Genomic DNA, 17,961 nt, shown 5'->3' with positions numbered 1-17,961 from the left:
GCCAGCCTCCACTCACCAGGAGCTCCAGACTCCAGTACTGTTATCAGCTCGGGAGCGCCATCGTCTGTGATGTTCCAATCTATGGCTCCAGTGGCCTGGAAAGAGACAAACTAGGGTCACAAGGGTTCAGCGCACACCAATGGACAGGCTGATCCAAGCAATAACCATCCAAGTAAACAAACCCTCAGGGACAGGCCTAGGCCCACTAACCAACCACCTTTGGGCAGTCGCACCCGCAGTTACAGACCTAGGCTCATTAATCGGGAAACAGCCTTTAACGCAACGGACAGACGATGCACTGCAGTTAGCATGCAGCCGTTACAACGAATGCAACTTTACCACGCATGTCGTTACAATGACATGCCTGAGCGAAAGCATCGCTGGACTTTAAAATCCAACTTTCCCTACTGTAGCGCAGTCCAATGCTTTCCTAAGGCATGTCGTTGAAACGATATGCGTGGCCAAGGAGTGCGTGGTTAACACACATTTGTTGTAAAAAAAAAAAAAAATTGCAGAGTAATGGCATGCGTGGTAGAGGCATGCCTTGTTCCGACATACAACCTTATTAATTATCCTTAGGCGACCGCATTCTAAGTTGTAGGTCAGGCCCTACTAATCCCCACTGAGTGGCCTAGCCCTCGACTGGGGACCTGGGCCCAGTAATTCCCATTAGGCACTTGTGTCCTCAACTAAACACACTGTCACACTAATCACCTCTTAGAAAGTTGCACCCTAGGCTGGAGACTAGGGCCAACTAATCACCTCTTGGGGGCAGCATCTTCCGCTGGAGACCTGTGCCCACTAATAACCCCTAATTGGCCGCATCCTCAACTGGAGACCTGGGCCCACATATCTAGGGAGCTGCAACCTCAGCTCACTAGTCATCTCTTGGTGGCAGCACCCTCAGCTGGAGACCTGCGCCCACCAATCTCCACTGGACTGACTGCTGCGCACTAAACTGGAGACCTGGGCCCACTAATCACCTCTAGGGACCTGCACCCCCAGCTCACTAATCTCCTTTAGGTGGCAGCACCCTCAGCTGGAGACCTGGGCCCACCAATCTCCACTGGACTGACTGCTGCGCACTAAACTGGAGACCTGGGCCCACTAATCACCTCTAGGGACCTGCACCCCCAGCTCACTAATCTCCTTTAGGTGGCAGCACCCTCAGCTGGAGACCTGGGCCCACCAATCTCCACTGGACTGACTGCGGCGCACTAAACTGGAGACCTGGGCCCACTAATCACCTCTAGGGACCTGCACCCCCAGCTCACTAATCTCCTTTAGGTGGCAGCACCCTCAGCTGGAGACCTGGGCCCACCAATCTCCCCTGGACTGACTGCTGCACAATAAACAGGAGACCTGGGCCCACTAATCACCTCAGCTCATTAATCACCTTTAGGTGGCCGCACCCTCAGTTGGAGGCTCAGACCCACTAATCATTTTAGGCGGTAGCACCCTCAGCTGGAGACCTGGTCCCACTATTCACTTCTGGACAGTTGTGCCGTCAGCTGAAGACCTCTGCACTCCCCTCAGCTGGAGACCTGGGCTAATGGCTTCATGGTTAACTGGCAGCAGGTAATCATGTGATTTCTATCTAGGTCCATGGGTAAATTGCTAGTAGGGCTTTGGCACAGTTTGGCATACTGTTCTTGCCACCTTTTAGAGGCACTCTCTTGCTAGAACCTGTTCAGGTTTACATTAGAGCATACATCCATTTTCTTCTTCACAGACAGCCAAATCCCAACACAATACATCATATGATATTAAAAGCTAACTTGGCACCCCTTGTGTTCAACCTGGATGGTGGTGTGCAGAACGTATCAAAGGAGATGTATGTTGGTCTTTGTGGAATGAACTGGTGGCAGCCTTAGCCCTCGACCATGCAACCTGGACCACTTCCACGAGTGAGGAGCCTTCTAATGCTCTCAGCCCCTTCTCACTGCAAGAGTTACAGAATGTCACAGTGCATCAGGTCACCAAGGATAAGCTTTCCTGTCAAATTGTATGATGCCATCTTTCAACGGTCCTCTTGCTGGTTGTGTGTGTGTTATGGCTTGCAATAATTTAATGTCCGGTAGTAATTCAAATTTGGAAGCTGCAACTACCAGTGGTGGGCCAAAGGTTCTGCAGCACCTAAACAAACAGCAGTAACAACCCCCATCTGGAGGAGCACACACACAGTGTTGTTAAAGTGTATCCGTGCACCCAATCTATGGTGAGATAAATAGACCACACACAAAGACTCCTCCCCTTTCCCACACCACTACCCTCAGCTCTGGAAATAAGCACTAAATGTCCACATTTGTGTGGTACCACAAACACAGCTCACCTTTGCCATCATCACCCACACGTGGATCCCCAGGGTCAAGCACTCACACCCACTCCCTGGGGGATTACTCCCACGCTCACCCCTGGAGAGGCCTCTGAAAAGCAGCACCATCATTTGTTATCAGGTCCCTCACACTCACCTCTGTTTCCTGCTCTAGGGAGATTCCCCAGTCAATGCCACCATTCGGGGCTTCCTCGCTGACAGAGATGCCGTAATCAATTACTTCTGGAGCAGGTACAGACTCGGTGCCAAAATCTCCCCAGTCGATCTGCAAATGGGACAAGTGGTGTGGTCAAGTAATGCAGAAGTATAGAACCTAGCTGAAAGTATGGATTTATGTGTGTCCAGTGTTATCCTTTACTTTTATAGTGGCTGTTAGTATTCTGCCATCTTGCCATGAGGCTGCATTTCAAGGACCTCTCCCAAGACCGCGTCTGCAACATGAAGCCTAGCCTGAAACCCCTAGCACCCCACATCTTTATTAACACAACTCCTGCCAGTACCTGAATCCAAATCACTCCATGTGCGCTTCAGGTTTTTTGTTTTTTCCTTTACATTTGATTCTGGGATATGTGTTTTTTCCAGGACATCAAGAACTGTTGGTTGAACCTTAATTATTACCAGGGCTGACTACATAACCTGGCAGACATTTGACTAGAGTGGCAGGAGAGAGAGGCAGCAAAGCACTTTCATTCAAGGAAATATCTTCCCCAATTGGTTCTTTATTGCCAGGGCATCTGTTTCTTAAAGGCACTTTTTAAATGTCCGAAACAAAGTCCTGTGCAGTTTATTTCAAAATGATTTAATATGAGGGCGTTTTAAGCTCATTATCCCTAAATGTGTGAAAGGGAGATGTGCGACTAGGTGAAAAGGGAAGTGAAATGTTATTTTATTATTAGTATACCAGACAGTATTTATTATAATTGTTGCTTTCAGACAGCAATCAAGCAATCACAAAGGCTGCTTCACAGCACAAATGAACACGAGCCACATGATTTGTTCTATGTTCGCTTGACATCATGCTGATTCCTCGATTAGTTTAAAATATCAAATATAGCATTAAAGAGAATACAGTTGCTTGAAGTAATCAGTGCATTCATTAAGTTGTGTTTAATCACTGTGAGGTAAGCAGGGGGAGGGGTTTATGCGGAGGCACATTTGCTCTTAAAGAGCTATTAAGTCACATGAGATTTGCAGATTGTATTTTTTTTAACTGTCCAGGTTAAGGATGCAATGACTATGTTAAATAACTTGCTGATGTGCTTTTAGATGTGTGTTTCTGCGCGCACACGCCATGGCAGGGGAGGCGTGGTAGTCAGGGTGTACAGGGGCATTTTCGCCATGGGCAACAAGCACCTATGACCGTCTAATGACCTGCCCTACATTTACTCCAGACACTTTCTGGGTGTAAGGAAAGATTCCATTAATATTGCTTTCAAACTACAGCAGTTGTTCATTTACCTACACTGGGAGCGCCTGTTTTCTTCTCCAGCCACCATCATGGTCAAAAAACCCTTTCTTCCTGTAGAATCCAGTCTGCTATGGCTGCTTCTACATTTTCTGCTGGTTGCCCTTTTCCCCTGTTTTGTCAATTGGCTTCTCGGCCTTACAGCTCCCTCCCAGCCTCTTGCATCATCTTTGACCCTCCCATTGACCGGCAAGATGTTGGCTGTTTCTGTCCGCCTTTACTGCAGCCCTCTATCATAACTTCCTCCATGCACTCTGGTTTTGTTCATGATCTGCCTGGGTGGTGTGCAGCCGTCACGTATCGGCTGAGTGGGCACCTGCTCCTTGATTAGTGGACCTGTCTTGTATGTGAGTGACCCCTGTGCTTCAATCTCAGTTGGCTTGCCTGTTTTAGAGAACCTCGGTCTATCAGCCGCTCCCCTACAGATCACCTGCGCCAGCACACTGCCCCCTGCCGGTGGACTACAGCCTTCTCTTGCCTGTTGTATGCCTCAGTCTTTAGTTTCACATTTCAGGCTTTCTACTCTGGATCTCTGGCATGCTTTATCCGGTGACTCTTTACACTCGGGCTCAGTCTCTGTTCATCCTTGGTTATGATCTCAGCTCAGTTTGGGTAAAAGACAGACTGCACGGTTGCTTCCATACACTGAGGCCCTTAGATGTACAAACATCCCCTGCTCTGATCATAACTTTTACTCAAAACATTTGTCTTTTTGGTTATAGCCAGCTCTGACTCCTGCTGCCCATGTGACCACCAGTTTCAGTTTTGTAGGATTCTTGTTGTGCGGTTAACTCCAGATTCCACTGAACTTGCCTTGCCTGGTCGAGGAGAGGTCCGGTTAAAGAGTTTTGTGCTTTTCGATATGAATTTACTTCACTTGTTTTAGAATCCTATGCCATTTGGGTGGCAATGGCATTTGCTGGCCCCTTTGCATCATTATGGCTGGATGAGTAATTGACTCCGCCTTTGTCCATCAGCTTTGAGGGGATATAATCTGTTTGAAGATGACCTTTTGTGTCTCACCCTACCTACAGTATCCTCCATCATGCCACTGAAACCTCATACCCCTCCCCCAACACTTTAGCAACTAGAGGTGTACCGCTTCCTCTCCAACCGGCTCTGCAGCTTCCGCTTGGTTGGTCTGTTCAATGGTGGTGGGCGGTGTTCCGGTTCGCCACTCGTACACCGTGGTGTCTCCATGTTCTTTGACATACCTCAGCATTGGAACCACTTCTTCTGCGGGGCTGCGAGAGATGGGTGAAAGTGTATCAGAGGAAGGAGGCCACAAGAGAAACAAAGTTTATAGTGTGAGTACATCTAAAAGCGACAACAGGCATGCACGCATGCACACACTTCTGCAAAATGTGTTTCTCACGTGTGTTGTGATTCATCCTCATTTTTGGAGTAGGTCAGTCTCTGGTTGTGAGAGAAGCGATCTTTTTTTGCTACTCATCCAATAAAGAAAATGAAAGGCCCGGTAATGGTGCAGGGTGTGGGCAGTTAGTATTAACTTGTTAGTGGTGGTGAGTCTATTAGAACCGGGGTGAAGTAAAGTTGGATGATTGCACGGACTGAGGTAGTGGGATCTATTTGCAGTCAGTCATTACTGAATGCACAAGGGCTGTATCCCATAATGTTTCCAAGTGCAGTTGTGGGCTCTAGGTTGGTTTTTGTACGGCTGTGGCTCTATGGATCCACCAAAACACACTCCCTTTAACAGTATCACGAAGAAGCAAGTGCACAGGATTTTTTTAACGCTATGCAGATGGGTATCGCATCTTTCTCACCGATTCACTAAAATGTCCATTATTAGGAAATATGTGCACAAAAAAAAAAAAAAAAAAAGGATTTGCACATGTGCAGGTTCTTGATTTCCCGGGTCGCGAATTAACACTGCCAGAAATAGACTGTCACTTATGTGAGTCTGTCAGAAACTTATACACAAGTATTACTAGCCTAAGTAGTTCTGCAGCTACTAAGGTCAAGTGTGAGACATATCTTTTCTATACTGTGGCCCATTGTTATTTTAAAACACATTTTCACACTATCAAGATGTGTACTCACAAATTGACAATTTTTATTTAATTTTCTACTTTTTTAAAATTTGTATCTATTTATTGGGAGCTTTATATGGTGCAAAAAAGACTCGGGGTGTCAGAGCGATTTACATTAGAAGAGTTCCAATACACAAACATTATCTTTTCTTAAGGCCAGCCTTCGTGCTGCAGGTTGTACAAGGTGTAAGACTCGGGTATTACAATGCCTGGACGGGTAGAGTATCCAACGTCTGGGGCGCTGTTGCAGGCTGAAAGCTGCAGGATAGCTTCATCAATGCTGTTAATTTGACAGGTAGTGAAAATACCTTCCCTTTGACTTTGTTTAAAGGCTGTGTACAAACACGAACAAGAATGATATTGTATTTATGCAAATACACTGTATAGTACAACCACATCCCCAGGGGCACACGACTAGTGATTGCACTCTACAGTCCCACATACCAAAGACACATAAGGGGACCTTCCACAAGGGGGCTGAGGATGCAAGTGGAGATGGGTGAATCTATCGGGGTGAGATTTGTGAGGGCCTCGGGGGTCACTGCTCTGTTCTTGCTAACAGTAGTACACAGGCGGAGGCCCAGTGAATGCGAACGTCTTCCTGAAGCCACTGACATTTAACGTGGAAAGGAAAATGTTGCTTTCCTGTAGCAATCGGTTTGCAGCTGGTAGTGGTGTTGGTCCCCTGATGTGCACAGACTGGAAAGAAGCATCCCTCCACTAAAGCGCTGTCCTGCATCAGCAATGTAAGACGTAAACAGGGTTTTAAGTGCAGTTTTTTCGACTTGGGTTTCTTGTGCGTCAGGAATGTCCACACATTAGCACTTGGCTCTTCAACCCTTGAGGCTTGAAGTTCACTGACTTTCGAGAGGGAAGTGATTGCAACGAGGAAGACCACTTTCCAGGAAAGGAACTGCAGTGGAGAAGGATGTAGCCACTCAAATGGAGAGCCAATGAATTATGTAAGCACTTATTACGAGACTTCTGGCATTCGAGCTGGGATCACCCTCTTCAGAACTTTAATAAAGTCTCAAACGCCAAGAATTCTGAAGAGGGATTGGGGGTCCCTGTTTTGCAGGACCTTATCCTTATTCCTTATGGAAAAGTAGGCTAATCCTCTACCTTAAAAGTGCAACAAGTAACAGATGATTTCTTGTACCGTGACTGCTAAGGGTGGTTTATGAAGGTTGTTATAATATTGGCCAAATATTCTCCATGTAGCCACATAGCCTACCTGTGTAGTGATCCTTCTGGCTTAAGGATTTGCACACAATACTCTGGAGGCTGCAGGTGGCCACCTTCTAGGACTTAATGTGTCATACCACAAGAATGACCTAAGACTGAGCTGAAGCAACTGGTGCTGATGCTTAGAAGATTTGTGGTCAGTGGCAGTTTTATGTGATTCGGAAGAAACTCTCCTGGAGTAGAGATTGGCTTGATAAAAGTCATCCATGGGCAGTGGATCACACTATGGGTTTGGTGGTGTGCACAGAGGTCCTGGTTTGGGTCAATATGAATGTACTGAGCCAGGAATGATGAGCATAAGGATAAAGCGGTGGGTGATGGACAGGGTCTTTTGTCTGCTTTTTTTGGTATGTGGTAATCCCTAAGCGCTTCTGAAACTGCCTCCTCCTTTTGTTTGATGGCTTTGGTACTGTACAAACATCTAATTAGAGGTAAAACTGCACTGCCACAGAGGTACAACACTTCCACTCCCAGCCTCCTCCTGAGTAGGGACCTTACCTGTCACATATGAATTGCACGCAAGCTTGATACAAATCAATGACACCGGAGAGGACACTGGCAGAATCTCCAATCTCCTTAAGGTGGGCCGGGAGGTCACTGACTAGGGACTGAAGTTCCCTCCGCATGTCATTACCCTGCAAAGAAAGAAACAGTCTGTCAGTCTGCAGTCTGTTAGTCAGTATGCATGAGCTTTGAGGCAAAAAAATGCAGATGCTTTAACGCTGCATATTCAGGTGTCTCAAAGGAAGAAAGCAGCAGGGTCCTGAAGGCAGATTGCTTGTCTGAGAAATATTCACATTCATTGGAGAGGAGGCAGATAGGACAGCTTGCTTTAGATACAACTGTGTTGAGGGGGGAATCCTGCAGGAACTGGTCTCACAATAATGGTGGAGTCACACAGGGTTAGATAGGCTGCCAAAAACCCGCCCCCAAAAGAGTGGGGAGGGGAGGGAGTTAATGAGCATGAAAGCATGGATTGACCTCACAGGGATGGCCTGTGGGTTTGGAAACGGGTTAGTTGCTCATATTGATGGCAAAGACCTTGGGTTGGAGGGATGTATTTGTGATGGTGAAAGGCTGCTAGGGTTAGAATTAAGGGGTAAATTGCTCGTAGTATATCAAAGAATTCCTGGAATTCGAGGAGGAAGGGTATATTACCCAAAGTGACGGACCCGTGGGATTATGGAGGAGAGTATTGCTCAAAGTTATGGTCATGATGAAAGATTACTGTAGTTGGAGGAGAGAGCATTTAGCTCACAGTAATGATAAAGGGCCTCTGGGATTGGCAGAGAGGTAAACTCCTCACAGTAAAGATGCAGAGCCCATAGGGTTACAAGAAAGGAGACTTATGCTCACAGTGCTGTGTTTCTGTATTTTTTGTGCATCTTATTACTCTTCAATAGTGCATACTTTGACTTGTGCCAGGTGTTTATGAAGGGCTTTGATTGAGCGGGCTGGCGCTGAGGCTAAAGCTGGCAAAACACAGTGCCTGTCAGTGTGTTTGCGCATCGCAAAGCACACAGAACAATGGTCATGTATTCCAGTTACAACTGAAATTCAGTGTAAATGTGTGCAAAGGTTGTGCAAAGAGGTCAAAATATTTAGAAGGTGAAAGCAAAAAGAAATAAAGTGTTAAAAGTGCATGAGTGTAGTGTATGTTTGAGATGCTAAAAATGAGGGAGATGCGAGGAGGTGCATTCAGGGGAGAGTGAAAAGAGGGTGCTGAAGAGGAAACAGAAGAGGTTGGAAATGTGCAGATGGATGAGATGTGCAGAGAAAAGGGCATACATATCTAACATAGAGCACACATAACTGAAGGCCATAGTCCTTCCACAGGCCTCAATAATATTTAATTTATAGTCTCACAATTTCAGAATTCAAACATTTCCAATGTTAATTATTTATAGCAAATCATTGTTGTTACTCATTTATCTTAAACAGATAACCATTGACAAAGCCAATAGGACTGACAGGTTTTAGGTGTATGACAGTTGTTGTGTTTTATTTCTGGATGCAATAACACCTCAGAGAGAAACCAAAATATAGGTTGGGTGGCCCATTAAGGGAATCACAGAAATGTATTTGGCATGTCCCTTTTAGAGAATCCCCACTTTTTTCATCCCACTTAGAAAGTCCTGTGTGACATATTTCTGTATGACTGATTGCAGCCAGCAGCTGTGGGTGCTTCCCGATGCCTGGTTGGAACACTTTCTTCCAAAGCTGATGCCGCATGCAATGCAAGACACAGGGCAAGCACACACTTTAAAGGGCATGAAGTTGTTGCGCTGTACAATTTGCCCATTAAAATAACCGTTGAACTTATTATTGCAGTAAGATGCGGGGCAGTTTTTAATGTGTTTAATATTTCAAGGCTACTCATTCACACTGCTTTATAAACCTTACTTTCCCACTAAATTCATTTGCCTTCAAATGTACTATTTGCCCATCTTTTTTCATTTTTTTTCTTGGGAGCAGGACCCACCCTGGACCTCACATTTGTCCATTAGGCTTGCTTGCTTCACTTGCTACATAGAAGTCATACCTAACTTTTACGCCCCATCACTTTCAAGTGTCACCAGCCACCACTGAGAAGTGTATGCTGAAGGGCCCCTGGGGATAGGGGAATGGTAAGCTGCCTACAGTGGTGGTGCAATATACCCATGCAGTTCTAGGTATATTACTCATGGCGATGGGGAAGAACCTCTGATGTTGGAGTGAGCGAGTATAATGCTCTCATGGAATGCTCTCAAAGGTCCCTAAGGCTGGAAAGGTAAGATATAATCCTCACACTGATGGTGAAGGGTCTCAGGGTTTGGGATGGGGGTATTCTGCATACAGTGATGGTCAGGGGCTTCAGAGTGGTGGAAGAAGGACTATAATGCTGACAGTGATGATGGAGGCCTGGAGGCGCGCACAGTGGGAGGGCAAACAATGCTCACAGTGATGCCGTACTGCTTGCAGGAGGTGTAGAAGCGCTCCCTCATGTCGGCGGCCCCCAGCAGGTGCTCCTCCTCCCTTCTGCTGTACTCCTGCTGCAGCTGCTGGCACTTCCCAATCTGCTTCTTCAGAGATGGGATCTCATAACTCACATTGCGCACCAGCAGGCTTGCCACCTCGGCTGGTGATGTAAGGTCAGCATAAAGGAAGGGTCAAGGGAAAGGGAGGAAAAAAAAAGGTGTCAAGCGATTCATGAAAGGGATCAGAAATACATACCCCACAGCAAGGGACAGTCAACAGAAGATACTAACGCACAGATGGTAGTAACAAATGGGTGGCACATACATGGACACACACATTCTCCCCCTGCATCCCAGAATCGGCTGCAGAGCACAAGCAAGTGGAAGTAAGACCTCACACCTGTTCAAGGAGGCTGACTTACCAAGGTAGGTGTTCTCACGCTCATACAAAGACACAATTTCTTGCCAGTCCTAGAGGAAGCAACCAGAGATGGAGATGGGTGAGAAGATGTGTGAACATGTTTCCTCTTCAACTAATCCATTTCATTCCAACGTTGAATAACTTCTAAACATTGTAGGTTAATAGCAAACTTGCCCCTACATCTACTTCTCATTTTATCTTCTACGAGCATGTTTGTTATGATGACTTTCATTAGCCCATCTGGCCACTTCTTCACAATATGATTTTCTCTGACGAGGTCTTGTTTTACTTTGGTGACTCTCAACATCCCACTTGGTACCTTTGTCACAGTTCACTACTTGGTGAGGTAACTATCTTATAATTCTCTCTAGATGTGTAACTCAGGTTCCCTTCTCAACCTACTTTCTACTCTCTTGCAGCCTTGAAAATGTTCCTCAGGCAACGAAACAAGCGTCAGCTGTTTCTTGCTCCTGCTCATTCACTTGGTCGGTTCATTTTTTTTTTTGCTATAATCAAACAAAACTTTTCGACTTTGTGCAACAGAAGCAACACATGGACTTTTAGTTCATATTTTTTCTCCCTGGTTTTATAGACTAGTACATTCTCAGGTAAAGAGTAGACAACACAAAATTATATGATATATTTAGTTTGTGATTTATGTAGCCATTGGAATTCAGGACGAATATAATGTACTTTGTGGACGTCACGTATTACACTTGGATTGATACCTTATCTAATACATCACCATTGACACCATACGAAATGGTCTCTTACAATGTATCTTTTCACTACTAGCATCACTTCCACTATATCATTCTGATAAATGTGCAGGATAGCCACTGACCTTCAAGAAATAGAATATATGCACAGAACAGCCACTCACCTACATGTAAACAACAGCTCCTTTAAGCTGTAGGACATGAGTGCAGAAAGCCACTCCCCTCTTCAGGGGCATGATAGGTACTCACGCTTATGTGTTGGGATACAAACAAAGCCACTCCCCTCCATGCGCTGAGATACATGCGCAGGGTAGACACTCCCCTTCATGCGCCGAGATGCATGCACAGGGTAGACACTCACCTTCATGCGCTGAGATATATGCACAGGGTAGACACTCACCTTCATGCGCTGAGATACGTGCACAGGGTAGACACTCACCTTAATGCGCTGAGATATATGCACAGGGTAGACACTCCCCTTCATGCGCTGAGATGCATGCACAGGGTAGACACTCACCTTCATGCGCTGAGATATATGCACAGGGTAGACACTCACCTTCATGCGCTGAGATACATGCACAGGGTAGACACTCACCTTAATGCGCTGAGATATATGCACAGGGTAGACACTCACCTTCATGCGCTGAGATACATGCACAGGGTAGACACTCAACTTAATGCTCTGAGATATATGCACAGGGTAGACACTCAACTTAATGCTCTGAGATATATGCACAGGGTAGACACTCAACTTAATGCTCTGAGATATATGCACAGGGTAGACACTCAACTTAATGCTCTGAGATATATGCACAGGGTAGACACTCAACTTAATGCTCTGAGATATATGCACAGGGTAGACACTCAACTTAATGCGCTTAAGTATGTGCACAGGATAGACACTCACCTTCATGCGCTGAGATATATGCACAGGGTAGACACTCACCTTCATGCGCTGAGATATATCCACAGGGTAGACACTCAACTTAATGCGCTGAGATATATGTGCAGGGTAGACACTCACCTTCATACGCCGAGATACATGCACAGCATAGACACCCCCCTTCATGCGCTGAGATACATGCACAGGGTAGACACTCCCCTTCATGCGCTGAGATATATGCACAGGGTAGACACTCACCTTCATACGCCGAGATACATGCACAGCGTACACACACCCCTTCATGCGCTGAGATACATGCACAGGGTAGACACTCCCCTTCATGCGCTGAGATATATGCACAGGATAGACACTCACCTTCATACGCTGGGAGGAATAACGGCCAAACATATTCTTGGAGGAGGCCTCTGTCCCTTTGAGGATTTCCACAATGCGTAAGCAATGGAAGTAGTGTATGTCTAAAAGGAAAGATAGTAACAGGGTGAGAACCAGCTCTGCTCCCACAACACAGGGTCAAAGTTCCCAAAGTGCTCACATAAAAAGACAGTCAGGATTCCAATTTATGAGATGCTCCTACTAAGTGACAGCAAAGACCTAAATCCCTAATTAATGACTACTTCCTCGAGCAAAGTCCTCCGCCGTGAAAGACGGAGGGCATTAGCCCAACAGACAGTGATCAACTAGCCCCACAGAGGAACACTTGCCGTTGAGCAGTTATCAGGTCCTGAGTATTTATATCTTTTCTTCTTTTCCCCATTGCGCATCTGTCTCTGCCAAACACAGAGCATCCACTGCATGACCCCAACACTGCCAAAGAGAGGGTGCCAGGCATAGTCAGTTCTGCACGCGGACCCCAGATATGGCCTAGAGAGGGCATCAAACCCAGTGTGCTCTTACCCTAGAAATGCAGAGCGGTCCAAGCCCTCCCCTGAGAAGACATCTGCTTCGTGCCTTTCTGTTGTACTCTCGACAGACACGAGCCATGCCCTAGATATGGCACTGTGAGGGATCATCGTCACCTCTCTTTTAGTATAGATGGGTCTGGTTAATCCTGGCTGCTGCACTTTAAAACTGTGTAAGCCTAGGCTTAGCATAAAGTAATATGACCTAAAAGAAGGGGTATATTGAGAAAAGCAGATCCTCTATTTATTAGATCCAAAGTTTCCCTGAAAGCAGTGTTAGTATGTGGTTCACAAGCTTACTCATGGTGCTCCACAGACAGTAACAGAGAAACAAAAATAGAGAGGACAAATCACTGCTGTGCCTGTACGTACTCCTGCCAGGCCTGACTTGAGGACTCAAGCAGGCCTAGCCTGAAGGTAGCACTCTTGATGGGTCCCCCGTTTATTCCCGCGTTAATACCCTGGGCCTACACAATTCATTGTGATTAATACGCGTGTTCAACTGGTGTTTGAAACCAGACATACTGTGCTTTTATCGTGTTTTGCTGGTACGGTAGGGGTCTTAATTGAGCAAGGTCACCATTGTGTTTAAGATTCCTTGCACTATCTAAAGTCCACATAAAAGCAGACCTAGTGACTAATCACAGGTGAGCACCTAGTCCTGCCTTGGATAAAGCTTGATCCTATCATGGAGGGGCTCAGGGAATGCAGAAAGACGACCCAATCAGCCTTACAGTAGATCTTACTTGGTGATTAGCACTCTTTACAAATCAACATAACATCTTACGATGCGCTGTGCATGGTAAGAGAATTCCAAGTAACAACACATGACATGCCTAAGAAGACTTGAGCTGACTTGGAAAGACCTATGCGCACCCTTGGTCAAACGTAATTACTTCCTTGCCCTACCCTGGAAAAAGCCCAGCTCCATCTTGAGTTCCACAAGCCCTTGACTTGAAGGACCCACTTGACCACAGTCAAGGTCCGACGTAGCCAAGGAAGGGAACAATAAGTGCAACCAACGACGCTGTACCCTTGGTGTAAGTGTGACAAAAGTGAAGAGTCTACCCCCTTCAGAGCCGATGAGGCCCACTGAAACTTAAGATGAGGTCTACAAGGATCACAGGTAGGAGAGCCTTATGCCTCCTTATTCACATTTCCCTAGACACAATTGAGGGTACGCAGGGTGGTCTAGACGCCCTGAAGGACGAGCGACCTATAGGGCATAATGTATTTAGCCAAAACATATTGGCAGATTAGGAATGTTGAAATCTTTGTATTCCTAGAAGGACATCCCATTCCTTTTTTTAATTGTGTGAAGGGCTACTACTAATAAATCAATTGGGTAAACCTATGATAATTTTTTAACTGTGAACTGGACCGCTGTTCTTTCTCCAGAATTTGCAAATATATAAGAGCTCCCAGAAAGTGGTTGAGCCCACCCTGGCGGTATTTACCCACTAGGGTAACGCTGATGATGAAGCATGCCACCATTTGGTGGGTGAGGCGTTTTTTTAATTAATATTTTAAATATTCTTGAGATACATGGCATTCAGGTGCATATAAAAAATCTGAAGGCCTTTGCATTTTTGGTGTATGTCCCACTTGACCACAGTTTAGAGAGACTGGGGTTGCGTTGAAAGAGGTCAGCCTCTGTGGTGACCTAAGCAATCGCTATCACCGATCATGCAACACTCACAGGACCCGGCCAGCAACTGTTCGATCTCCTCGTTCTCTGGCATATCTTGGATTGCGGCATTGATCTTCTCCCGAATCGCCAACACCTGGGTCTGCCATTTCAGGGCGCAGTGACGTCTATCGACCAACCAGTCTGTGGACAGACACAAAATGCATGAGTAGCCAAAGTTGCCTGACAAGCTTACTCCGTTCAGACCACATGAGAAGTACCACGGAACAAACAACTCCTAAGCACCTCAAGGAAGCACAAAGACCGTAGAGAACATATGGTTGTGGGAAGGGGAGAGAGACTGTAGGCAGGAAGTGCAGCTGTGAGGAGGGAAAACCAACTACTGCCAGAAGAGTCAAAATGACAGTATACAAACAGGCCAGAAGACGGCAGTGCAGAAACTGACAAACATCATTAAGAACCGAGTGAGAGGGACTGAAGGCTCGCATTGTGCACATACGGGAATGTGAACTGATTCACCCCAAAAAAGGCAATACTGCACCAGAACAGCAGCGAGAGGGGGTACTGGCTGCCCCTACCCTCCAAACAGACGGCCTGCATCCAAGAGATACAGGTAGATGCCAGGTATCAGCTGGAGCACTTCACACAAAATCTCTCTGAGCTAAGTCCTTTACTAACGCGAGGGCCAAAAAAACATACCTTGCGTCATGCCTTCTAGACAAACCTGCACGAACACCTGACGTGTAAAGTCAGGTCCGTACCAAACATCAGACATTCACAGTTAAGTAGGCACCAGTACAAGCACTTCTGGCCAGACATACACCAACCACCACCGGTCAAATCTGCAACAACGCTAATAAATGCTCTTAAACAAGCCTACAATACCAGCAACCGACTTCCAACCATGCCAGCACCAGGGCCTGTCACCTACAATCAATATCAGACATTTTCAGCCAAGTCTACAACACACCTCCAACCAGGCCTGCATTAACACCCGTACTCACTGGATTCCAGCTAGCCTGGCTGATGAGGGGTGATACCCTGAAACCTGTCCCGGGGTGCTTGTTTCCATTCCAGGAAAGACCTGGCCTGGCAGTTCAGACTAGACTGTTCCCATGGGAAGCAGGGTGAAGACTGATTTGCATATGGTTGGGTCCAAACTGGGGTGGCATGGTCAGCAAAAAAAAATATGGAATAAACCCAGATCTGTGACTGGGGGTGGATGTTTGATTTGTTCCGCATTCTGTCCATCTTCTGTTCTTTTTGCATTAACACCAGCCACCACACCACGTCTTCACAAGCACTATCCACTTCTAGCAAAGGTCTGTCAAAAAACTTGTTTATAACTAGGGCAACACGAACACCAGAACCCTTGGATAAGGCTGGTATTAACAACAGGCAACTCAGTTCAGGCCTATACCACCAAATGACCAATGAATTTCCAGTCACTATAAAAGAGCAAATAAAAAGTGACACTAGCAGAGCACAGGTGACCATGTCATCTGTCATCCGTTTCTTCTCCAATACCCAGCACTACATATTTCTATATTACCTAGCAGCTTGCTGGTCTGGATATCAATCGGCAGCGTCTGATAATCCTGTTGAAAAAAAAATGCAACAATAAATCATATAGGCGATAAAAAAAAAGTGTGTGTTCAACTTCTGCACCTGAGAACGCAAGTCTAGGGCAGAGAATTCTGTGACTAACCAAAGCACCCACTTGTGAATTGGTCCTGGTCCACAGGGTGCACGGGCAGCAGGGATAATAGCTAGTATTATCTGAAAGATGTGCTTGCGTTCTGCCTTGTGGTAATCCTACATAGGGCATGGGCTAGGTTTTGGAGTGCTTCCCTCTAAGTCTTAAGAGTTTTTTGTGTGCATGCTTTCCTTACCATGTGGCGAGGCGATGTCATTGGAGATTATGACAGTTATATGTTCAAGAGCGAACACTTCTTGTGTTAATTCCTATTTGTCTTCGGATTTTTTGTTGTGTGCTAGGTTACTGCATTTACTTTTAGCGCTATGAAGCATTTCAGTAGCCAAGCCCTTTGGAAAATAAGCATAATGTACAGATAAAGAAACAGAAATATTACCACAGAAACCACCTCCATGACATTGAGACAAAACTTTAACCCGAGACTGCTTCGTCCAAAGTTCTAGTGTACACTGTTATTACTAGGAAGGCAACAGATGCAAAAAAACACACAGGTATAAAACTCCTGGGGCCAGATGTAGCAAAGGTTTTTACCCATTCTGTGTCTATGGGAAAAAGTGTTCGTACATATGGCCCCTGGTCCCTTCTATTGAAGCAACACTGCGTATAACTTAGTGTCCCAACACTGACTGATAACTAACGGCTATGCTCACACGCGCTGCAGAACAGGGCAGTTTCTGCTGGTGAAACTGCAGTTCTATTTTGCCACAAAGGTTGTGGGTGAGGGCTCTCCCTTGGACTGGAAATGTCACGGAAAGCAACATTACATAAAAGCACTCGCATTTTATTAGAGCGGTGTGCATGGATAACACAGGCTCACATTTTAGCCAATGCACGGCTTGTAATTTAAAAGGTGCATATCTTTTAAAATACATAATTGGCATACCTTAACGCGTGAAGATAACGTCAATGGGTCTGCTTTTTGTGGAGTGCATGCATATAGAAGGATTACTAGAGATAGACGTCCTGACACAGCACCACACATATAAATGCTCGCAGAGTAACATACATACGTGCACAGACAGCAACACGCATGTACAAGGCACTCGACATAAACACATAAAAAACACACGTGGATACAAGTGGATGAATGGATGTATGAAAGTATAGGGACACATCTGTCAACATGTATGAATGCATAAGTAGACTCATCATATGATTCATAATTGTGGGTGGAAGCATGAATGAGCTAACAGGTGTGGGAGTACATTCGTGGAATAAGTCAGTGAATGAATGAAAAATGTGTTAACATACATTTTTAAAAAATGCAGATGGACGGGAAAATGGAAAAGAAGCGCCAGGGTTGCAAACTTCATATTGACATGGTGCAAGTACAAGAAAATGCAGTGGTTACAGTACAGTTGAGTGAGGGTGTTCTACGTGTAGAGGGATAGTGAAGTGAAGGAAATGTTCAGTGCACAGTTACATATTTTCAGAATTGAATCAATTTCAATTCTGATTTATAAAACAAAAATCAATTGTTGGTATTTATCTGATACTGCTAGCATTTAGTATGGGCAACGCCAGTAGATGTGGCTTGTTTTAGGTGCATGCAGGGGCGTAGCTACCATTGGTGCACCGGGTGCAGTGCACCGGGCTC

At 45.7% G+C, this 17,961-nt stretch overlaps 1 protein-coding gene across 1 annotated transcript in view; it reads right to left on the bottom strand.

Annotated features, from left to right (window-relative positions):
• CDK5RAP3 (CDK5 regulatory subunit associated protein 3) overlaps positions 1–17,961 on the bottom strand; it is a 40,329-nt gene that overhangs the window by 21,090 nt on the left and 1,278 nt on the right. The window contains exons 2-10 of the mRNA XM_069237524.1: positions 16,200–16,245; positions 14,699–14,830; positions 12,455–12,555; positions 10,479–10,527; positions 10,039–10,217; positions 7,598–7,734; positions 4,900–5,044; positions 2,472–2,600; positions 17–95 (exon numbers count right to left, since the gene is read on the bottom strand). Of these exons, the coding sequence (XP_069093625.1) occupies positions 17–95; positions 2,472–2,600; positions 4,900–5,044; positions 7,598–7,734; positions 10,039–10,217; positions 10,479–10,527; positions 12,455–12,555; positions 14,699–14,830; positions 16,200–16,245 (997 nt within the window). The remainder of the gene's footprint in view (positions 1–16; positions 96–2,471; positions 2,601–4,899; positions 5,045–7,597; positions 7,735–10,038; positions 10,218–10,478; positions 10,528–12,454; positions 12,556–14,698; positions 14,831–16,199; positions 16,246–17,961) is intronic.

Source organism: Pleurodeles waltl, chromosome 6 (genome assembly GCF_031143425.1).
Source record: "Pleurodeles waltl isolate 20211129_DDA chromosome 6, aPleWal1.hap1.20221129, whole genome shotgun sequence".
NCBI classification, from domain to species: Eukaryota; Metazoa; Chordata; class Amphibia; order Caudata; family Salamandridae; genus Pleurodeles; species Pleurodeles waltl.
This window is presented reverse-complemented; position numbering and strand designations above follow the sequence as displayed.